Source organism: Acanthochromis polyacanthus, chromosome 3 (assembly GCF_021347895.1).
Source record: "Acanthochromis polyacanthus isolate Apoly-LR-REF ecotype Palm Island chromosome 3, KAUST_Apoly_ChrSc, whole genome shotgun sequence".
NCBI classification, from domain to species: Eukaryota; Metazoa; Chordata; class Actinopteri; family Pomacentridae; genus Acanthochromis; species Acanthochromis polyacanthus.
Genome location: NC_067115.1, coordinates 13,752,614 through 13,776,870, shown reverse-complemented (window position 1 = coordinate 13,776,870; position 24,257 = coordinate 13,752,614). Strand labels below are relative to the sequence as shown.

The window sequence follows — 24,257 nt, the reverse complement described above, 5'->3', positions numbered from 1 at the left end:
ATAACAATCGTACTTCTGGCAGTTTTACTTAGTTCTGATGCCTGCTAAAGTAAACAAAGTTCTGCTGGAAACTGAAGTACTTCTAGCATGTGGTTGCAGGTGGACTTATTTGAACAAACCTCTGATGAATGTGTTGAGTGTCACCTGAAAGCTGCTTCAATGGAAGGAGGGAAATCTGACATTTGGTACGAAGGAGTTTCCTGACTTACGAACAGTGCAGAATCTGAAATATTTCTTCTATGTTTTACATACTGTGTGTTTAAGAATGTTTGGAAATTCTCAAGGTTTATAGTTATTTCCAGGTTTGTATGAAAATAGACATGATTTCAGACTTTTAGATGCCAACTTATCATTTTTGATAATCACGTGAAAACTCTTAACTCTTTAATTAAATCGTACCATTCCAGCAAATTCTGAGAGTCAAGACTTCTGTCCTTCAAATTACATTTCTTTGATTTTCTTGTCCATTCAAATAACCTTAAAACAGGCGTTCTGAGCAAGTAACTCACAGCTCATTAGCGACTGAGATAAAAAGAAAATATGAATGCTGGTCGCACCTCATTAGTCAGCGCTACTTATTTCTGTAAAAGCAGAAAGCAAATTAAGGACCAAGCAAACCACAGGCATGAAAGTCTTTCTGTCATAGCTGTTGAGAAGCACCCGGCCTTGTTTTGTTGGAATTTGTGTATTCATGTTGGCCACTCTGTTTCCAGCATGCTCAAGTAAAAACACAACAATAAAATAGGAAAAAGACACATTTTATGAGGACAGATGAAAAATCTCAATGAGATGACAAACAGATGTTAAAACTACTGCATATGAATGTGCGTTTCATTCCAGGAACAGATTTAAATAAAGTTGCAGGCAATACATTGTACCATTAAACCCCTTAAATACAATGCAAATTAAAAAAAATCATTACAAAGTTTATAAAATATAAATTTAAACTGTAAAAAAACAATGTTAAATACTAAATGTAAACTGCTTTAGTGAGTTTGATGGGGTGTACACAGATTTCACATAAAGAGCATATTGTTTTTGTGATCGTCATATTGCTTGTCCCAGTATATAGTTTGTATCTGAATATTGCTTTCAATATTCATGCAGCAGTTCATGCTCATATAACAGTCGATAGTTAATTAATTAGTTAAATGCTATTATTTGGTTTAAACGTGGTCTTTGTTGACTAAAACTGAATCTATTACGATAAGGTCACAAGGTCAAGTCTAATAGTATAGGTTTACATTCATATTTGTGTACATATTTGCACATCCAGAGTATTCAGGCTTACAAGGCTGTAGGATATAGAAGGACATTCTGTGCTTATAAAGATAAAGGGTAACTCCTCTCGTTTTCCTCCTTGGTTTCCATAGGATTTTTTAGCTGCTGCATGTTTCTGTATTTTCCCAGTGGATCTTTGCTTCCTTGTAGGTTCTTAGCATAACGCGATCTCCAGTCTATTTCAAAAGCAGCTTTGACCTGCTCTAGAACGGTCACTCCTCTGTCTTTGAGACTTCCTTTCATCTTAACCACCAGCCCGACTCCTGCATTAATAGCAAAGTCGCTCCCGACCCAGTCGTGGTTCCCTGGTGGGCAGAAAGAAATTAAATCTCAGATGTTGTGCCTGTAACAGTTACTGTTTCGAGAAAATTAGGTTTGAGTTCCAGCTCTGTTGTTGTCCTCTTGATGCGAGTGTGCAAACTGATATAGAAATTAGTTCTATGTCTGTGTAGGAGTGGGAAAAAAGTTCTTAACAAAAACTGTGAAAATGATTATGAGCTTTCTGACTGATAGCTACATAACAAGATCAATGCCTGCCATGTCTGTCCATTGAATTTATTCACTCATTCACACTTCAGTCAAACTCAGAGTAGCAATGAAAATAAGAAACTTGCATGTCAATAATTACAAAACAATAAAAGGCAGAAAATACAAAGCTACAGCCAAGAGATGTGTTAACTTTGCCAACCAGGTTGTGTCCAGTTTCAGTGAGTCGCATTTAATCTGTTTGCATTGATAATAAGATACATGATGTTGTTTGTGGCCTGAAATTGCAAGTGTAACAACTCTGAAGTGTTTTGAGCAGTTTGATGGTTAAATCAGGACAATATTAAAAGTGTCTGTTGCTGTGACAGACTTAACACAGAAACAAGTCACAGTTTTCTGACTATCTTCTATTTTGCTTGTTTAATCCTTGGAAAAAAACTTACAGGTATAAAAATATCAGTTTCCCAAAGAGTTCTATGCTGGTTGCAAATGATGCGCTGACTATGTATCTGTGTGTGTTTGTGTCTAGTTTTCTGCTTCATCGTCATGTTTAGGAAGTGAGGCAAAAAAAATAAAGCCCGACAAATTTTTGTTAATGCTGAAACATTTTCAAGAAACACAAGTCTGCAGGAGATGACGCTGCAGGTTCAAAACTGCGTTTCTAGGACCCTTGTTTTTCTCAGTAGCACCACCTATTGAACTAAGGACTGCATTTCATGACAAGATGGACAATAATTAGAATGAAGTTTTACTTCTTTGTGGGTGGAATGAGGGGTAGTATACGTGTCCATGAGTAGTCCTTGTATCTTACCTCTCTCCTTTCAAATATCTGTTTGAAATCTATTTAGTACAAAGTCCATAGCATATGATTCCATCCTTATTTTACCTTATTGTGACCTAACTATACTAATAAGACAAGGTGCCCAACATGCAACTCATAGAAAGAAAGTTAAATTGCAGGACAGAAAGTAACATTTGAGTGGACTAAACCTGTCAAACTATAGGATATAAGAATACAATGTAGTAATTTGGTTGGGAGAAACCTTAAATAAAACAACTCGTCGCAGATTAAAACGACCGTCCAATTTGGTAGGTCGCACTTTGTGAAAACAATGGTCCTAGAATTACAGTCCTCAAACTGCAGCCTTCTTTACATTTTTCCCACTGAAACAAATCAAGTCTCCCTTGGCTGTCTAGGAATCTTACAGTAACAGCATGGCTTTACGATATTACTGCTCCCAGTCAAGAACATGCCATAAAATTATGACCTGCTGTTTTCCCAACACAATAAAACAAGTGTACTTACCTGTATTTAATATTTTTTTCTTAGGACAAAGTCAGACTTGTTGAATCTTAATTCATTCTTTGTGCTAAGTTAAAATTATTGGCTGTAATTTCAACGGTAACCAACACATAAGAGAGTGGTATTAACGAAGTCCTTGTAGACAAGTCTACTCTCTTAGTAAAGCCCCTTGACAGTTATTTTTGTTCTAACAAGGCCAGGCTCCTTAGTAAATTAATGGAGAGAAAGCCATAATTGCATACAACCACCATGTCTAGAATGACCAGTCAAATATGATAAAAACTACTTTAAAAGTAGGGTTTAAAATAAGGTTTAAAAGGCATGTTTTTCCCTGCAGATCATATTTTCAGTGTGCACATGCTTGATACAACAACATGACCAACAACATCTTCATGTTTTCTAGTTCAACTGTCATAAATCAGACCAGTAGTTTTTTTTTCAAGTAGGCATAGGACATGTGTCATACAGCCGTCATCTCTCTCTATATTTTTCTTTAAGTAGTGAGTCTCTTCCTTTTAACTTCTCAGTTCACAATCTTCTCATTTAACACTTTGCAAGAAAAGGAATAAATGTATTTCCCAAAGCTGCACTATCCTTTTAAAATAGCACACAAGACATACTAATAAGTGCACTGTAAATAAAATTGTAAAAAATGTAGATTCTACATTGCCTACCAATGTAAACAGCATCGTCGGTCACCATATACTTGTTGTTGTTGAGTCCGTGCTGGCTGTCGTCCTTCTGCTCCTTGTGACTAAAAAACCTCTGCCAAAAAAGCAATAAAGATATTATATAACACCTGCAGTACAATTTAAAAAGAATGTCCATGAGTTCACTGGAGATACTAAACTACAGCTGTCAGTTATTCACTCACCACCTCCAGGGAGCAGTTGTGAAGCTGCATGCACAGCGACTTGAGGGAGGCCACAAAGTTAAAGGTGAGGGGGTGAGTCTTTTTCCAGAAGCTTATAAGCAGACGAACTCTGACTCCTCTCAGTACCACAGCCTCTCTGATCACCTCATCAATAGGCGACCAATACCTATTGATGCAATCTTTGTAATTAGGGGCTCGGGCTTCGACACGAGCCACTCTCCTCTCCATTGCAAAGCAATGGGAGGAGAGTGGCTCGTGGCGAAGCCACGAGCCACTATTGTTCTCCTGTTGCGTTTATTATATTTTCTTCACGTTTCCGCCATTTTTCGGTCGCTAACTCGTCCTAGGGCTTTGAGAAAATCAAAACAAATTATATATCAAAACGTGCGGCTTCATCGGGAATCCCGGGCTATGACTTTTCTAAGACATTCGTCATTTTTTCGCAGAATTATTCGCAAAAAACTGCCAAAAAAGTCCCATAGGAAATGAATGGGGACGGAAAAAAATCGGCTGAAAAAATCCACTTTTTTCCAAACGCCACTGCTTCACCATACGTTCACCTAGAAACTTCATTTAACCATCAAAACGCAGTGATTTTTCTTGTCTCCGCAGGAATGTATTTTATGTCTGGCTGGGATTTACAGTTTTTGATCAGTGAGTCCTCAAAAAAGTGAAAATTCTCAAAATCTGCTCTGGTTAGAGTGCGGCATGTCAGTTGGTAGAGTGGAGGAGAGGAGAGAAATCCGCCTGAAAATTTCCCAATCGCATCGCCCTCACGACCAAACCATAAAAGTTAGGGGAATGAAATTTGGTCAGATCGTAAACAATTTTCCTGGGATTCAAATGAATCCAAGTTTGAAGACCTACCTCTTTCTGAAGTGAAATGGCAGGCAGCAGTTTAGACCAAAGTCGCACCGTTCTCTCCATAAGAACCAATGTAAACTGAATCATCTGCCTCATGGAGGGACAGTGTTTTTTAAATCGCTGTAACTCGGTCATTTCTCACAATATTTGAAAAATAATTACATTTATGGAAAGCCACGGCCTTCCTCTCGCTCACGGTCATTTTAGTTTTCAGCTAGCATTCACGGTTAGCCCACAATTAGCGCCAGAACGAGACGTTGCGCGCTGCTGCTGAGAAGCACTTTTCTGCTGTCTGTGGCAGGCACCGTTGCTATGGTGGCCCATAGCAACCGCCCTTACACACGCGCAGGCATGCTCTCACGCACACACACAGACTCATTGGTGTGCCACACCCACCTTCACGCCCAATACCTACACAGAAGCTGAATTTCAGCCTGAAAATCAGTTCAACCTCTCAGCTTCACACAGCCTTTACAGCAGGGGTGTCAAACTCAGTTCCAACACACCTGATTCAAATGATCAGGCTCGTTATCAGGCTTCTGCTGAGCTTGATGATGAGCTGATTATTTGAAACAGGTGTGTTGGAAGAGGGAAACATCTAGAACATCGAAGACAGTTGACCTCCAGGAACTGACTTTGACACACCTGCTTTAGAGTAACTCCAATCCAAAGTTTGACCAGGTGAGATCTTCCTGTCTTTCCCTTTCAAAATAAAAGCACAGCACAATTTCAAAATAAAAGCCTGTGATGGGCCTGAAAACACCAGTTCAACCTCTCTGCTTCACACAGCCTTTTGAGTAACTACAATCCTCTATGTTTTAGATGTTTCCCTCTTCCAAATCACCTGATTCAAATGATCAGGCTCGTTATAATGCTTCTGCTGAGCTTCATGATACGCTGATCATTTGAATCAGGTGTGTTGGAAGAGGTAAACATCTAAAACATAGAGGATAGTGGACCTCCAGGAACAGAGTTTGACACCCCTGCTTTAGAGTAACTCCAATCCAAATGTTGACCAGGTGAGATCTTCCTGTCTTTCCCTTTCAAAATAAAAGCACAGCACAATTTCAAAATAAAAGCCTGCGATGGGCCTGAAAACACCAGTTAAACCTCTCTGCTTCACACAGCCTTTTGAGTAACTCCAATCCAAATTTTCACTAGATGTTATCTTCCTGTCTCTGCCTTTCAAAATAAAAGCACAGCACAATTTGCCAGTTAAACCTCTCAGCTTCACACAGCCTTTTGAGTAACTCCAATCCAAATTTTGACCAGGTGAGATCTTCCTGTCTCTTCTTTTCAAAATAAAAACACAGCAAAATTTCAAAATAAAAGCCTGCAAGGTACTGGAAACGCCAGTTAAACCTCTCAGCTTGAAACAGCCTTTACAGTAACTCCAATCCAAATGTTCACCAGGTCAGATCTTCCTGTCTCTGCCTTTCAAAATAAAAGCACAGCACAATTTGCCAGTTAAACTTGTCAGTTTCACACAGCCTTTACAGTAGCTCCAATCCAAATTTTGACCAGGTGAGATCTTCCTGTCTCTCCCTTTCAAAATAAAAGCACAGCACAATTTCAAAATAAAATCCTGTGACGGACCAAAAAATACCCCTCTCCTGCCCAGCTCCGGACATGCACACATCCCGAGCCCCTCCCACGATTTCCGCGAGCGGGAATTGTCTAGTTAGATAAATGCTTTACAGTTTAAAGGCACCGTTAGCCATACAGTCCATCAATTTCAATTGAAGGTTAGTCAGACATGATCAGTTTTTTCCTCTTCTAGAAACAATGAACACGCAGTTCATCATAAATTCTGTCACCCTATGGTACATAAACATACATGATCCTGAACTGACCTAATAAATGCTGCCACAAAAAATCACACAAAACAGAACTGATGTCAAACGCACCTTGTGACAGAGGTTCCTCTGAATCTCCTGCTCACCAGAGGGAGGTAGTCGGTCACAGATATGAAGATAAATGTCTTCGCACTCTGGATGACTTGATAGATGGCATCTACATCTCTGGTGCGATCTTTGGCACAGAAAATTTCAGGAGAGGTCTACGGAAATAATAGACAAGTTTGCACCCAAAATTGCATAAATATCACAACAAGGATTTAGATGACTTTTAATGTTCAGTTTGTGTCAGTTCAGTAAAGAAATGTTGATGGCAGAATCTTTTAATTGTCAATCCACTGAAAATTGTGAGCATACTGCTGCCGTAGTTTACAAAAGTGTACAACAGTATAAAGTCCAAAGACACAACAAGGCATATTTCCACAGCCACATATTATTACTAGAGGAAGTGATGCACAAGAGCAGGTTGGAGCTGCCTGCGGCTCTTGACAGCACGGCTTCATTAGTTCCTATAGGATGATAAATGTCCTAAATGCAACTGATAAGCGTCTTGTCGCTTTGAGGGTAACAAGATTCATTACTGTCAAATTAGGCCGAGCTACTGAGATATTCGGGCTCAAGATGCTCCTCAGCGTGATATTAACATGATTAATCACCCCCCGTGTGTGTCTGTTATTAGTTTGTAATGAAACTTTGATAAAGACATTGGCCATCCAGACCAGAGGCAGGAAATTGGTGCCTCGAGAGGATTCTAAAAATTTATTACGGATGCATATACTCTTGTTTGTGCATTTTGTGTAGAATTAATTTGCACTGTAGCACAACAAAGCTGTTCCTCACAGACACGTAAGCAGTAGCCGGGGTGGCGTTGAGCTCCAGCTCCAGGGCGTCGTGCCTCCCGTAGAGAGCTGTAACTCTCTTTGACCAGATGGAGGGGATGTAGTCCTTTTCGTGGAGCTGCCAGTAGAATGAAAAGACTCGGTGGAGGTCCAGAGCCAGACAGCTGCAGTTATACAGCAACACCCCCAGTTCTTTCCTCTGTTTGGTGGAATAAAAAAAAAAAGCACACAGGAAGAGGCGATGCAGCAGCAAAGTTCCAGGCTTGTGTGTTGTTGTATTCATTGCTTGGGTGTGCTTTGTGCAAGTTGTAGATGATTTAAGAAGGCTGAAAAGGGATTGATTTTAGAGGGAGAATGGTTATGTTCAATGAGGATTCATGCTTTAGTATTAGTTTTGAGGCTGAATTGGGTAGAGCTTTTTGTGAGGGGAGAACATAGTCAATGAGAATCTCAAATACATAGTTAAAAGATAATAATTCAAATGTGTTGAATTTGATACAACTTTTAAGTTTCAAACTTTTTCGTGATGATTTGGGTTGACATAATAATCTTAATTTCATCACGTATCTGTAATTTAAACCCAATTTTACATGTAGTTTTTTATTTTCAAGATTTAATTGTTGTGTATTTGAACATATAACTGCAGTCTGAAATAAACAAAAAAATGATTTTAATTCTTGAAAGTCACAACATAAACTAAAAGACTAAAAAGTCAAACACTACATCAAAATTTGAAAAAGCTAACTGAAACTAATTTTTTTGCATGTCAATTTAAAAACGTATGTTTATACATATGAGAACTAAACACATGACTTTTAAATAAATCGTTTGGATTAACTTGGGAATACTGGTTGGAACAACTTATATTTTCTTAGTTATCATCCTAAAAACTCATCGATACTACACTAATCATTCCTAAGATAAAACTATAATTGATTGCAAGGAAAACACTAATTCTGGTGACTTAATTTAGTTTGTTGGTTGAACATAATTTCATTAGATATTGTCCTGACTTAGAAAAAAATGATGCAAACAGTTAGACAAATTTTTCTGTGGTGCCAAAAAAATATTTTTTAGATTGTACAGCAATGCTAGCATGCTGATGTTTAGCAGGTGTCCACCATATCATTCATTCCATTTGACTACGCTAGCATGCTTCTCTCAGCTTTAGAAAGAGCAGCTGAGGTAGACAGGAATGATATCATTTTGATTAAAAATGCCACTGGAAAAAAAAGGAGGAGATCACCAAATTTAGCTAGCCTTATCCTCTCGACAGCATAGGTATTTGTACCCAACTGCATATGAATTTATTCAATAGCTATTACATATTAGTTCTTAAACCAGTTAGAACAAAAGCAATGGAGCAACTGGCCAACCGACAGACTAACATTACCCTCCACTGAGATAGTACAAACAGAGAACAAAGGGCATCTACTCTAAATATGTTCTTGCCTGGTCATTAACTACACAGTAGAAATTTGTGTTGTGTCTATTTTAGTGTGCACCCCAGAAGGAAGAAGATAAAGGTTTCAGGCCATTGTGTTATAATGGAGGGAGGATTTCAGCCTCGTCCTTCTCCTTCCTTTCTGCCTACCTATCATTCGCTCAGTACAGTATGCATATGTATGGCAACATTCATACATGTGTCCATTCCCTCCTCCTTCCCTCTAGCTCCTTAGTTAATTATACTCAACAGTAGTTCTACCTCCATTCGGCACTGAAGCATTAAAAGTGCCAGGCAATCACTTCAGGTTACAGTATGCTAATGCTCTCTGGGTCCACTTTTATTGTGAATTACATACTAAATGAAAAGTGAAATGCTACTTGTCTTTCCAGGCTGCCTCCGACAGCATCTTAAATTATCCCCGATGCACATTAGGTGTTGCTGGAGTACCTGCATAAATAGGTACAGGTGGAATAAAATTACAACTGTAGGGTGCAAAGATGATAATTTAATTAATTTAGCTTGTATTAGCTCAGACCTGAACCACACCTGAGCAGTGAGTCAGATTTCACTCGGTGCAGTCATGCTGCTGATGCCCGTTGTTACCTTGGAGAGTGACCTCCAGTCCATATCAGCGCTCCCGATGTAAATGTGCTTCCGATCCACTACCCAGAATGAGGAATGTAGTCCTCCTCTGGTAAGAGCTGTCATATTAACAAAATGAACCTCTGCACCTAGACAGGGTGAGAGACGTTAAATTGGTGAGAGTATGAGAAGTTTGAAACAATGAGATGGAGAGAATTGTGGAAATTTGCCAGTTGGCCTTGGACTGTCTGGCAAACATGTGGGAAATATGGGCAGGCAGCCTGAAAGGCAAAGTCTTTGACAGAGAACCAGTCAGGTACATTTGCACATTCATGATTTTTTGACCTTGATTTTGAAATTTGGCAGATATGAAGGCTGACACATGGCTTGGAGTTGCTGGAGGATGCTGCAAGCTGGGAATGTATCCGTTTTTTTTTTCCTCGGGATTCTGCATGCAATACGTACAGTGCATATATATTGTAAATAATATATATAAATCTTCTCTGCTGTTTGTTACAGTGACATAACAAACTACTTTTGTGAAATAAAAGTGTGACAGCCACTTACTGTGTGCTGCCAAGGTTTTCAGCTCAGTAGAGTTTGTCAGGCTGCTGGCAATCTTCAGCTTTACCCCTTGAGATTTCAGGCTGAGCAATCTCTGGAACAAAAGCTGACCCTGAGGAAGACAGTAATGTTCTGTATTACTGTAGCGGAGCATCTGAGCAGTGTTTCCGAGTGTTTCTTACAAGAGCGACACTTACATCTCTGCAGGACTAACCTCATTAAAAGATGACGTGCAGATTTACTGCAAAATAATTGCATTTGCTCTCACAGCTCACATGGGAAATTGCAATTGGTTTAGTGTTCTGCAGGACTGTGCGCGTGCCGTAACTTCCTACCTGTTTGGCAGTGCTTGGTTTTGGTTCCAGGTCCCAGGAGTTTAAGTCCCAGACAGGTGACACCACCTCAACTGAGGACTTTGCCTGGTCCAACAGTGTGTGAAAGCCAGCAGAGAGAGGAAGGTGAGGTCTGCCGTCCACGGGGAGAGACAGGTCATCTGGGATGTTCTCCATGAGCACGATGCTGAAAGGAACATGTTTGTTGAGTTTCTGGAGCTTTACAGGAGAACTATTTAAGACATGGAAAGCTCATTTTATAAGTGTTGGTGGAACTATTGTCTTTAACATTTCTCAATAAAGTAGTTGAAAGACATCAAGAATTACCTGAATTAATTAATAAATCAATCGAGTCTGAATTGAGGACTATGTAGTGGATAACGGCAAGTTTTGGAGAGCATCCTTGGAGATGTCATATTCATGTGTCATTATTATAAACACATTGACACATGAATGCAAACTTAAACTTTGCTGCCTTTCAATGATGTCTAGGGCACATTTGCAGAGCATCTTACTGGCAGTTCCTGCTGCAGTTTTCCTCCGTAATTCCATCCTCATCGTCCCCCCAAATGTCCACTGAAGAGAAGATGAGTGCCATCAGCACAGCAAAGCAGGACAGCAGTGCAAAGATGGCGATGCACTTCTGCTGGGTCTGGAAGATGAGTTAAGAGACACACTAACAATGTCAGACATACGATTTTAATATTGGAGAGGTCAAAGCTCTTCTTCTGTTGTTATACTTAAAGTTAACAACTTGCAGTAAAGCCAGTGACAGTTAGTTTTGGATGGTGCATAAAAGGGAAATCATCTGCCTTTAAACGCTAATGTCCTCCATCAATAACATTGATTAGGGGTTAGGATTCTTGATCAATACAACAACTACTGTATGTCTTCATTCGACAGTAGAAACCTTCAATTTGACAACCATTCTGCAGTAGAATGCAATGCTCTGGAGCAAAAATGCCCCAGCTTCAACACTCCTTATCCCAAAGAGAGTCGAACAAGTATAGTGGAACGCTCTCCGGCTGACGGCAAATTGATACAACTATGAGAAATATTGGAAAGCTCTGGTTTGTGCTTCTCAGTATGCGTTGTTGTTCCAGCAGTTCCCAGCTGAAAGGGCTTTTATGAGCTCTGTGCCAGGATGGATGTTGCATTCATGGTAAGCAATATTAAAGGCTATATATGGGTGTGCAGTATGTGGTGTACGGCACGCAGTATAGGTGACAGCCAGCGTGGTCAGAGCTTATAATGCTGCAGCCCTGATCCAGCCCGAGGTGTCTTGATTCTCACAGTTTTGAAAGTGCAGTCAGGCACTTCTGTTTTGCTTACGACTGCACATTTTCACCATCTCATTCGCTGCCCTGTTTGCCGTTGTCGGTTTGTGAGCTGTCAACATCACATTACAGATTCTCCTTTGTTGTGTTCGCTCAGTCAAGTGAATTGCATCCTGCTGATGAGTTTGTTAGCAGCAGTTTTTTTTTAGATGACTCCCAGTCACAACTTTTAATAATCTGAACATGAAATAACGATTCAGCACTAAGTCATGGAGAAATGTGGGCTGAACGACTGTTGGTTGAAACCCCCACCACCACCCTTCTCTTCACGCTGTCTGTCTCAGGCAATGAGGCTGAAATCCTGGTGCCAGCCAGCTGCACCTAACACTCCTCTGCTGTCCGCTGAGACCACTGAGCTCTTCATTACATTTAGCAGAGTCAAGGACCGTGCTTGACTTGTCGATATGTACGTGGCCGCAAGGAAATTAAGGCTCCATGGCACAGAACAAGACTGGCAGTGTGTCACAGGTCATTCACTTTTAGTACACGGGCTGATGCAGTAAGATGCAACATTTCCTGCACTTCAAAGGTACAATAACATATTCAGCCCCTGAGCTAATTAAGCAGACAACTTGGGCTTCGTATAAATTCATTTAGGGACAATTCATCAGCAGCAATTTAGATTTTTTTTTCGATCAATGTAATTGTTGTTTATCAAGCGAAACATTTAATTAATTGGATCTGGCTTCTGTTTCCGATCTGGAAAGTTGTTAATGTAATCTTTTTATTATGTTTTATATTTTCAAGACGAAAAGATGAACTGCAAGTCTGCATTAACCGTTTTCATTATGAATACACTTGTCTAAGGCATGCCTGAATAAAAAAAACCCTTTTCATTATATTCCAGTATTTTCTAGAATAAATTATGAAGTAAAATTTTCCATCAATAACCACTTTAATCATAAATAGACTTGTTTGAGGCATTTATGAATAAAAAAAACACATTGTATTATTCAAAAATCTTGAATAGGATTGTTTTTTTCGATTTTTTTTAAATCATCGTTGCAAATTGGATATCTTTTAAGTTCTGTGCTGCTTCTTAGACAAAACAGGCAATTTAGAAATGCCAGCTTGGATAAATAAGAGGATTTTGTCACTGTTTTTTGACATTTATAGCCAAAAGGACTGACTGAATAGTCAAAAAATATTTGATAAATTCTTAGATATTGAAAATAATATTTAATATTCTTATCCACATCTGTATTTTTTGTTTAAACACAGTTTGGATACATTTGTGGAGGGAATTTAATGATTCGGTTAAATTGATTTGTTGGTTAAACATTAATGTAAGAGAAACCAGCAAGACAAACATGCAGTAAAATCCACTTACAGGCAGAATGAGAATATTATTGCATATTAAGCAGATGTAGAGAGAAGAAAGTGTTGAGGACTGTCACCTTCAAAGGCTCCGGTGGGGTGGGTCCTGCCATAAGAGCAGCACTCCTTTAAACTTCTCTGACAGGTTGGAAACAGAAGATCAGTCGCTAATCTTTGTTGGTCTGTCTTAATTATCCAGCCCTCAGCCTGCTCTGATGTCTGATGTCTTCACACTTTGTTTCGGTCTTCATCTTGCAGGTTCCTTTAAGGTTTGTCAGTGCGCCTCAGCTCCTGATGTGGTTTCTTCCAGCCTCGGACTGGTGTGTGTTTGTGTGTTAACCGTGCTCACTCTCTGCTTGTGAGGGTGAGAGAGACGGACCAGCCCCTCTGGTTCAGACGGCCAATACAGAGCTGTAGCCCCAGCAGCTCTCCCTCCTCCCTCCTCTTCTTTTTTCTGTCTGCATCTCCCTCGTTTTCTCTGCCTTGTGAACAAAAGTCATCTGGCAGAAAGCAGCTGGTGTCGGCTTTGAGGAGAGGGATGTTGGATTGTGGTGGTGGTGTGTATGACAGTTGCAAACCTCCCAAACTGCACTGGACTCAGTAGGTCGGACACGTCTGGCTTCTGTAGGCACACGCTTCTGCCCTGTAGCTCCCATTAATAACTCCCACTGATGACATATGTGTAAGTCAGCAGTATTGTCTGCTTTAATCCCCACTGTGTCCTAATCACTGAAATGAATGTGCTTTGTAGAAATGCACAATACACCAATTCAGGTTTCACTTCTACTGCATAAAGCTTCAGTCTTCTGCTCTGTTTCATCTTCTTACATAGAGGTGCATTAAAGGGCTTCAGTGGGGAAAAAATGAAATATGCAACCACTTTCTTCCACCTTTTCATTCGCCCCAGTCCTTCCCTCACTGATGAGTATAGCATCGCCTCGCGGCAGAAAACAACATATGCTGCTGACTGCAGGCAAGCTGCTGCTGTGTTTATGAGTCCAGTATTGTACACAGAGTAAAGAAAGGACCTGTGATGGTGAAAAGGAAATGAGGGAACTCATTTACCTGTCTAGAGCTTCTAAAATAGTAACAGTCATAGTTTATCTTATTTATATCTTTATATACAGTAAATAGCAGGATTCAGCAGACTAAGCTGGTGGGCAGCAGTTCGGATTATTGTGCAGAAAGTGAAGTTTAAAGTTATCATTTGTGCACAAGCTGTCAGTATTGATACTGTGTGGATTTCAGTTAATGTCTCAGCAATAATTAGAAACATTTCCATTAAATTTGGTACTCAGATTTATGCTTCCTTTAAGAGGAATTGTAATTTTTTTTCGACAAAGAGCTGTTACCTGGGGAGATTTGTAATTTCTGCTTCATCAATTTGCAAAACTAATGACATTCAAATCACCATCAACTATAACACACCTCTGTGATTTAACAGATAGTAGCAAGCAAACACACCAAAAGAATTAGCAGGCTAAATTAAAATGGCAAAAACAATATGAATGCAGAACTTCAGACTGTTTTTAGAGGGATTTGGAGTTTTGTTCAGTACATCAGTAAATTGCAACAACAAAAAATCCCAGGCATGAGGCCGTATTTTAAAGTATCTAAACGAAATACTCATGAACAATCCTAAAAATGATCAACTATTTCTCAAAGAACACGCAGAAAGAGTGATAAATACTAATTGAGTTGTCTGTGAGAGTCCAGATATTGTTGCATTGGAGCAAAGTTAGAGCAGAATCCTGCTGTGTTTGTCTGGGACAGGTGCCCTCTGCACGTCACAAACTGTCTGCTACTAAAAAAAACAAAAAAAAACAAAACGAGAGCCACAGCTGACAACTGTTTTAGTCACTTCCCAGGAGACATGAATGTTCCTAAAGCTGCACATATGGGGTCAGACAAGCACACTCTCAAACAGAGGGAGAAACAAAGTGACACATGGAATTGGATTTTCTCTGTTTCTCTGACCATCATGAGCAGAGACTCTCAGTTTAGATAGAAACACAGAGCATTTTTTCAGTTGAGCAATGACATGAACGAGATCCTCAGCTCCACGGTCAGCGGCGGTCACGCCAGAAAAGTGTTGACATAAACAATCTAGCAGCTGCACAGTCACTGCAATGATGCAACTTTGAATACTAATGTATGAAATGCCGATCAGTCGGCTTTCTTTTCCTGTTTCCTTTGTACGTTTTTAAGCAATGCTGCCTGCGGGAGGGTTCAGAGGTCAAAGCAGACTTTACAGTTCATTCTCAACTCCCTCCGGTCTGTCAGTACAGAACATCATTATCTGAGAACGTACAGAACGTTTCTCCAACATGTAGGATCAATTAACAGTCGTCATCTTTTAAGAACCACACTGCAAAGTACATTTAGACTTTAAATACAAGTAAGAAAATCAAAATGCAGCAGGCCTACACTGAAAAGGTTTTCATGCATGAAGTAGGTGTGTGCATATGACAGATTATGATAATGTAAGATCCTGGAAAGTTCTGCAAAGTTTTACTGATGTTTGTAGCAGAAGATTTTCTTTTTGTTTCCAGGATGTTCTTCCTAAAGATAGGGTAACAAAATGTTTGGTGATAACATTGTTAGACCGTTGTACCTTAATGTTTCTAAAAGTTGTTCCTCCAGAATCAGAATCAGCTTTAATGGCCAAGTACGTACATAACATATAAAAAATTTGGAATCAGCTGTTGGTGTCACCCTAGGAATAAGGAAAGAGGGTAATAAAGTAACTATAGAAAGAGGAAAAGAATAATAGGCTAGGAATAAAAATAAATAAAAATAAAAAAAGTATATACAGATATTTATTTAGTGCAAAAATGATAATTGCTCCAGTGATAATAAAGTGCAAAAAGCAGAGAATGCTGTTCTTAGAGCTAAAATAATGCACATATACCTTGCTATATTGTACAGGTGTGGAGGATTGGCTCAGTCCTTTATTACGGTGATGGCAGTGGGGGAGAAGCTGTTCTAGTGTCTGTGGTTTTAGTGTACATGGCTTTGTAGCACCTGCCAGAGGGAAGAGGGCAGAACCAATTTATGTCCAGAGAGAGTGGGGTCTCTGATGATGTTCCCTGCCCTCTTCCTGGTTCTAGTGGAGAACAGTTCCTGGATGGAGGGCAAGGGGGCTCCAGTGATTTTTCTGCAGTCTGTACTGTGCGCTGTGGTCTACTCTGAGAATGTTCTTCCTTTCTTATCATCGAATCAAGCACTGTGGAACATAATGAGAATGTTTTTTGGATTCTTCAGTGTGTTCCCTCAGCAACACCCCTAAAACGTTGTCAGAATATTACAGTGTTCCATCTTTGTTGATACACACGTGGACAAAATTGTTGGTACCCCTCAGTTAAAGAAGGAAAAACCCACAATTCTCACTGAAATCACTTGAAACTCACAAAAGTAACAATAAATACAAATTTATTGAAAATTAAATAATCAAAAACAGCCATCACTTTTGAATTGTTGATTAACATAATTATTTAAAAAAACAAACTAATGAAACAGGCCTGGACAAAAATGATGGTACCTCTATAAAAGATTGAAAACTATTTGACCAGAGTGACATGATTAACTCAGGTGTGTCATTTAATTGAAATCACAGGTGTTTCCAAACTCATAATCAGTCAGTCTGCCTATTTAAAGGGAGACAAGTAGTCACCCTGCTGTTTGGTGAAAAGGTGTGTACCACACTGAACATGGACAACAGAAAGCGAAGGAGAGAATTGCCCCAGGACATCCGAAAAAAAATGATAGACAAACATCTTAAAGGTAAAGGCTATAAGACCATCTCTAAACAGCTTGAAGTTCCTGTGACAACAGTGGCTCATATTATTCAGAAGTTCAAGACCCACGGGACAGTAGCCAACCTCCCTGGACGTGGCCGCAAGAGGAAAATTGATGACAAATTGAAGAGACGGATCGTTGGAATTGTATCCAAAGAGCCCAGAGCAACCTCCAAAGAAATTAAAGGTGAACTCCAAGGCCAAGGTACATCAGTGTCAGATCGCACCATTCGTCGTTGTTTGAGCCAAAGTGGACTTCATGAGAGATGACCAAGGAGGACACCACTGCTGAAAAAAACTCATAAAAAAGCCAGACTGGAATTTGCAAAAATGCATGTTGACAAGCCACAAAGCTTCTGGGAGAATGTCCTTTGGACAGATGAGACCAAACTGGAGCTTTTTGGTAAGGCACATCAACTCTATGTTCATAGACTCAAAAACCAAGCATACGAAGAAAAGAACACTGTCCCTACGGTGAAACATGGAGGAGGCTCAGTAATGTTTTGGGGCTGCTTTGCTGCATCTGGCACAGGGTGTCTTGAAAGTGTGCAAGGTACGATGAAATCTGAAGACTATCAAGGCATTCTGGAGAGAAATGTGCTGCCTAGTGTCAGACAGCTTGGTCTCAGTCGCAGGTCATGGGTCTTCCAACAGGACAACGATCCAAAACACACAGCCAAAAACACCCAAGAATGGCTGAGAGAAAAGCGTTGGACTATTCTAAAGTGGCCTTCTATGAGCCCAGATCTGAATCCCATTGAACATATGTGGAAGGAGCTGAAACATGCCATTTGGAGAAGACACCCATCAAACCTGAGACAACTGGAGCTGTTTGCTCATGAGGAGTGGGCCAAAATACCTGTTGACAGCTGCAGAACGCTCATTGACAAATACAGAAATCGTTTAATTGCAGTGATTGCCTCAAAAAGTTGTGCAACAAAATATTAAGTTATGGGTACCATCATTTTTGTCCAGCCCTATTTCATTAGTTTGTTTTTTTTAAATAATTATGTTAATCAACAATTCAAAAGTGATGGCTGATTTTGATTATTTAATTTTCAATAAATTTTTATTTATTGTTACTTTTGTGAGTTTCAAGTGATTTCAGTGAGAATTGTGGGTTTTTCCTTCTTTAACTGAGGGGTACCAACAATTTTGTCCACGTGTGTATATGACATTACAGGAACATCTTTTAAAGGATATTCTGGCATTTTGGGTGTCAATAACATCTTTAAAATGTTTTCCTAAATGTTGTATTGGGAAAATCTGGCCTTTGTTATTGTTGTGGAAGCATTTTTTAGAAGAATGTTCTATAATATGTTCCCTCAGCAAAAAGGCACAAATGTCCTCATTTAATATAAAAGATTACAGGAATGGTTTAAAATGTTCTGTAGAAAAAACATTCTGTCATCTGAGGCCTTGATAACATTTAGAAAACAGCTTCTGAATGTTGGTCTGAGAACGTTCTTCCTTTTGCTATCAAGGGACATTGTGGGAATGATTTATAGAAGAAGGTTCTGTGACATGGTTCCTTACCAAAAGGCAACATATTCTACATTTAATCACTTTACAGGAATGTTAAAAACACTCTGCATGTATGAAACAACATTTTCCAGATGTTGCATTGAGAACAACCTTCCTTTGTTATTGTTGTGGAAACATTTTATAGAAGAAAGTTCTACAATGTGTTCCCTCAGCAAAAAACTTCCACCTTTAAAATATCAAAATACAGGAACATTAAAAAACATTCTGTATAAAACATTCTGTCATCTGAGGCCCCAATAACATCTGGAAAGCATTTTTTGAGTGTTGATTTGAGAACGTTCTCCATTTGTCATTATGTAATCCTGATAACATCCTTTGAATGTTGATGGTTAAAAATTACAATATCTTTGCAGGAACATTACTGGAAGTGAAAACATTTCTAAACGGTTCATTACACTTTTAATTAAAACATCGTCCTTATAGTATTATTAGAACTTGTCGTTAATATTGGGGGAACGTTCCCTGCTGGCTGGGAAGCTTCATGACGTAGGGGTCACCTAAACTGTCCTTATATTTATAATTACTCAACATTTAGTTCCGCTTGAGTTACGCCGACGTCCCCTCCCGTCCAGAATCGCCCCCGCGAGTGCCCATGAAGAACGCTCCAATGTGTGTGTTTTAACCTTCACGCCAAAAAGCTCAACAGCAGGTTTCCACACGTGTGCAGGACGCGGTGTTTTTATAACGTCATAGTCGGTGCAATATGTGCTGAGTGAAAGCTGACTGTGCTCAGAGCCACGGGAGGCAGCTAGGCCACATGCCAGAGGGACTGTGGATAACGTGCAGATAGAGATCCAGCAGTGAAAAATGATCTTGTTAGGTCATCTGGTTCCACCAGTTAAGTGTCGGTCCAGACCAGAACACAGGGTCTGCGGGTTCTCTACAGCTCACATGGCTCAAAGAGACAAGGGTGAATCAGACTTATTTAACATATATATTTATGATAATTATGCATCTTTGTTTCAAAACTGAGCATCTGCTGGAATTAAAAAAAGAAAAAAGCAAAGAAAAATAATTCAAAAGAGCACTCATTGGAGAAGTCATTGACGATGTTTCTCTTTGTATTCTTGCAGAAGAGGACAGTAAATGTATAACCCAAGTCCCTCAGCAGTCATAAAGCTGTAAATTAAGTCAAATTTGAGGAAGTAATTATCATTTTGAGATAGATAAAATAACTTCAGATTGTACACACCTTATTGCACATATTCAATAACAGGAAAACAATATGACATATCATACCCCAATCAATTTGGTATGATATGACACCTGAATTTATTTTTTAAAACCAATTAGTGGATTTTCACTGTTTCCCTGACCATCATGAGCACAAATATTCCACTCACACAGTCCCATAGGCAATTTTTAGCAAAGCAACGAAATGATCCAGATTCCCAAACTGACAATCAGTGGCATTTGTGCCAGGAAACTGTTAACATAAACAATTTACCAGCTGCAGTCACCACAATGATCCACCTTAGAATACTAATACACAGCCAATTTACTTCTTCGAGGGAAGCTTCTTGATCTGTACCCTTTTCAAGAAATGGCGTCTGCAGGAAGGTTCAGAGGTCAGAGCAGCCTTTACAGTTCATCTCCACTCCCTCCCGAGTCTCTGTGCAGGGCATCATTATCTGATACAGCACAGATCTCCAGCACCACAGACCAATTAATAGCCCTCCTATTTAGGAGTCATGCTGCAAGAAGCATGCAGAGTTTACTCACAAACAAGCACATCATGATAAAATGGGCCTGTACTGGTAAATACACAGAGTCTGGATATGTATCTGTGGTGAAATGTGACGGTATATGAACCTTGTGGTGTATGTTCCAATTAGTTCTATTCGGTTATTACTTCTTTACTGCAATAATAGGAACTGAATCCCTGGACTTTCCTCCATAACATTGTTGCTATTCCTGTATGGTTTGATTAGGTTGTTTATACAGCATTTCAGTAACAATATCACGATATGTAGCTAGAGTCTGTCTCATGCCAACATAACATATTGTGGAAATTGAGAATTGGATCGCTTGGTTTTTCTCCATGTTGTCTTTTGTCCATTTCTGTTTGGTTTGGTTGTTTCAATGTCATTTCAGTGACAGTTTCCCAGTATGGACTTAGGTCATGCTTCATGCTGAAACATAGTTACTGAAATGCCATTTAAACAGCTGTGGACATTATTGAAAGTGTTGAAAAAAGAAATACTGTGGAATACTGAGGAAATGGATACCCAAGTCTGCTGCCTATATACTGTGACAGAGAACGGCATGTGTGCTTGTTTGAATGGTTAAAAATGTGCCTTCAGCAGTACCACAAAGTTTTCTAAATGACTGCATAAGATCTAATTAGAGAAAACCTAGAGAGAAGATTGGATTTCGATTTAAAAGTCTGTATTTCAGACTTTATACAACAGAGAATAGTGAAAAGCTTAAGAAATAGATCATTCACTAACTGATTCTTCCTTTGTCTGCTGCCTACCTTTAGACAACATTCTACTCTAATTTATTGACTAGTTTTGAAAGATATGTGCTAAACAGCAAAACAACCAGAGATGCACAGTGCCCTGAAAAAGTCCTGGTCGAAGTCAAAGTCTTGTTTCAGGTGTCCACGTCACACAATTGAAGTTCCTTGCCATTATTTATTTATTTGCTTCTTAAAAAATAATCAGCCTGTTGATCCAAGTGCATGTGATCAGCCCAGTGGCATTGCTTACATGTGCGCTTTTGGTCAAACTCTACTTTGCACCTCATCCATCATCATCATATATACACAACTGCACTACGCATAAATCAAGCCTCAGCCTCACTTATGGCAGGCAATGCTTGGGCCACTGATTCATTGATAACAAAACTAAGTGTGTACATATGTAAATACGTGTACAGGAAAGTTTCTGAACTTAAAGAACCACAGAAGGACCTAAATACACTGTATATACTGCAAATCTCTGCTTTAGGGCTGCAACTATTGAAAATGAAATATGCTTACAGTTTATTTTTGTCTGGCTGGAGGTCCAAAGCCCAACAACGTGAAGCTTCTTATCACTTACCACAAAGGAAAACAGCAAATGCTTGATCATGCAAATGTGTCGACTGTGATTAAGTCATTTTATTTTTCAAACAAAAACTCATTACTTTACTTATACTTGACTATCAAGACTGTTGCTGATTAATCTTTGGATGTTTGACTAATCGATTACGTGGTTCATCGTTCTGACCCTGTGACGCTTTAGCCTCTGTATGTGGAGACATAAATCCTGATACATTTAAAGCAAAAATGATATCCTGTAGCTATTGCAAATTACTGATCTTTACTGAGGATACTTAGGTATGTACAACATTTCTGCTAAAATCAACATGTTTATAAAGAAATTCTCGAAGTGCACAAAACCTAAAACACTCTCCAACTCTGAAATTTGTGCGTGTTTGCCGTGTGTGTGGCAGCAGGGAAGAAAAAGTGGTAATCAATTCTAATTGGAGACAACAGAACTGAGCTGCATACTTCTCCAGCAGCAATTCTCCAGTGTTGAGTCTGATGCCCCGCAGGTCCACAGAGGCGATGGATTTCCAATGGGTGAAACTAATGCCTCTTCAGGACTCGCAGCATGCCATGTTGCACACTGAGCTGGTGGCCGATGCATCATTTCTTTTGGCTGGCTTTACACACGTCTGACAGTACAGCATGTACTTTTAGATACTTAAAATATTGAATTCTGAATCCTGATTATAATTTGCTGCGCCTTTTTTGTTTGTGAAATTAAGGTTTAGATCAGTCACGAAGGTTTAACTTCATTCTTTCACTTTCCAGAAAGTGCATAAACATTTATCGTGATGTTTGAGTGGTACCTGGCGGTTGGCTCACCCGTTCCAGCTTGTCTTCGCGTCGTAGGAAGATGGATGCAGAGTAGCCCTGCTGCTGGACAGCGCTGTGGCTGCTGTTTTTCGGTCGGGGCACGCAAGGCAGCGGTGTTGGAGGAGCCTCGTCCTGCCCCCTCGACCTTGGATCATCTGACAGCTCCATTAATGACCTGTGGGCTGCTGAAGAGTCACACACAGTCAAACACACACAGAGATGCTGTCATTCTTCCCTCTTTCCTTTTCAATCCTTTTACCACAAGCTGAATCAGCCACGGTTGGTCTCGGTACGTATCCTGACTGTTTGCGGTCAAAGCACCAGCACCTCCTCACACCTCTAACACAAACTCACTGGGGACTGAGTATGTGTGTGTGTGTGTCTCTTTGTGTGTCTCCCTGGCCAGATGGGAGGGGCAGGCAACGGGCTTCTGTCGGCTTCAGGTCGGGGTGGAGGTGCAACAGGACCCACTGCATGGATGTACTGGACAAGACGGAGAGCAGCACTAAAGGGGAGTAATCTGATTGAGAACAGTGTGAGGAGACTATCAGACGTGAAGACATGTACACACTCTAAGACACACAATTGTGGGAAATCTAATTTCTCCTATTTGCACCTCACGTACAGAATACTGATACTGGCAGAGACAGGATGTCCTGGAGTACTGCAGCTTCACCTTAAAGAACCTTTGGTGCAGGTTGTTAAAGGCACCATATGCCAACTCTGAAACACACACACACACACACACACACACACACACACACACACACACACACACACACACACACACACACACACACACACACACACACACACACACACACACACAAACAAGGTGAGTGAATATTTCTGTAGCCTGCGCAGTGTACAATGAGGATATAAAAAAGAAGTTGGTGTAAGAAAAATGGACTTTGCACAGATGTACTGGAAAGGACAAATTTTCTTATGACCACAGTGTCAATAGCTTCGATGAGAGTAGTTTTTTCAATTAATTAATTTTGTTCTCTTGGGTTATTTTAAGGCTGTGACGGTTGCTCCCATTTTTAAGTAATAGCAGTTTCAGAAATGTCTCGATTTGCTTTCTAAGCAAGAGTTATTCTTAATGCAGAGGTTATGAATTCCACCTGGAACCTCATGGTGATGACGAAAGTTGAAAAAGTTACTGCTTTTGATTCTGATAGTCCAGCCTTAACTTCCTTAAACAATTTGTTTTTCCATTTTGTTTTTGGCTCAGACGGCACATTAAAGATATGATGTGTTAATATATTTGCTGATAAGTGGAGTTTGCTTCCGTTCGACAGAGGCAAATGAATCATTTCCACTTATTTAGTCTTAATTTTTCCCTTTTTAAGCTATTTAGTCCTAATGTTCTGTTTTTAGGCTATAGTACAGACTTAGAAATGACATAAATCTTCTGGTCTGTGGGCAAGAAAGCAAACAAGTACATTAATCAACTCACTTAGCTAATATATTTTTGTAAATATTGAGGTGATTATCATTTTTCAGGCACTACTTTTAAAAGACTGTACCTATCCACAACTCTCTTTGCACACTATTTCTGCTATCTGCAACGCGTGCAAGTGGATTTGAGCATTCAAATTGCTGACACAGCTCTTTCTTTTCCTGTTGTTCTTCTCTCCAGTGCCCAGAAGAAATGATAGTCCATCAACGAGGAGGTGCAGAATATGTAAATACCCTCAGTATCCGGCAAACGGGCAGCGTAGCATCGTACATCTTATTCACTCCAAGGCCGCAGGGGTGCTAAATCATCAATGGCAGCTCAAATTACACCGAATACTGCAAAAGACGCATGTTGTGCCTCACCTGACAAAACTTTATATTCCTTTTAATTTTTAATATGTCTACATGTGCCAAAATTATGATTTCTATATTTTGCAGGTATGGCTGGACACCTCAGAGCCAAAAAAGCTGCAGTGACATGAATATTTTATTTATATGCAATAAATGCAAGCAGTGTGCGTGTGG

The 24,257-nt window shown here is 39.7% G+C and overlaps 2 protein-coding genes across 5 annotated transcripts in view; one reads left to right on the top strand and one right to left on the bottom strand.

The window, feature by feature from the left end:
• LOC110958511 (inositol 1,4,5-trisphosphate receptor-interacting protein) overlaps positions 1-24,257 on the top strand; it is a 74,080-nt gene that overhangs the window by 47,584 nt on the left and 2,239 nt on the right. Inside the window, exons 1-2 of one of the 2 annotated variants that reach the window (XR_007941181.1) lie at positions 22,444-22,560; positions 22,678-24,256. The exons of the other annotated variant lie outside the window; for it this stretch is intronic. The gene's annotated coding sequence lies outside the window, so the exon portion shown is untranslated. Of the gene's footprint in view, positions 1-22,443; positions 22,561-22,677; position 24,257 lie in introns of those variants that run through there. 2 annotated transcript variants of the gene reach the window in all.
• pld5 (phospholipase D family, member 5) lies at positions 743-22,732 on the bottom strand. 3 transcript variants are annotated; one of them, XM_051946377.1, is made up of 10 exons: positions 22,281-22,732; positions 10,944-11,080; positions 10,432-10,615; positions 10,100-10,208; positions 9,554-9,681; positions 7,505-7,702; positions 6,716-6,867; positions 3,945-4,110; positions 3,745-3,835; positions 743-1,586 (listed from the first exon to the last, which is right to left on the bottom strand). In XM_051946377.1, the coding sequence occupies exons 1-10, from the start codon at positions 22,437-22,439 to the stop codon at positions 1,324-1,326; spliced, it is 1,587 nt and encodes a 528-aa protein (XP_051802337.1). In that variant the 5' UTR covers positions 22,440-22,732; the 3' UTR covers positions 743-1,323. The 3 variants fall into 3 exon arrangements, with proteins under 3 accessions (XP_051802337.1, XP_022061385.1, XP_051802338.1); XM_022205693.2 differs by lacking the exon at positions 22,281-22,732 and adding an exon at positions 13,163-13,534; XM_051946378.1 differs by lacking the exon at positions 7,505-7,702.

Coding starts and splice junctions, on each gene's coding strand:
- pld5 (XM_051946377.1), bottom strand. CDS start 22,439: ATGGAGCTGTCAGATGATCCAAGGTCGAGGGGGCAGGACGAGGCTCCT. Junction 9,682..10,099: donor GAAAACCTTGGCAGCACACA/GTAAGTGGCTGT, acceptor CACCCTGTCTAG/GTGCAGAGGTTCATTTTGTT. Junction 6,868..7,504: donor CGGCTACTGCTTACGTGTCT/GTGAGGAACAGC, acceptor TTATTTCCGTAG/ACCTCTCCTGAAATTTTCTG.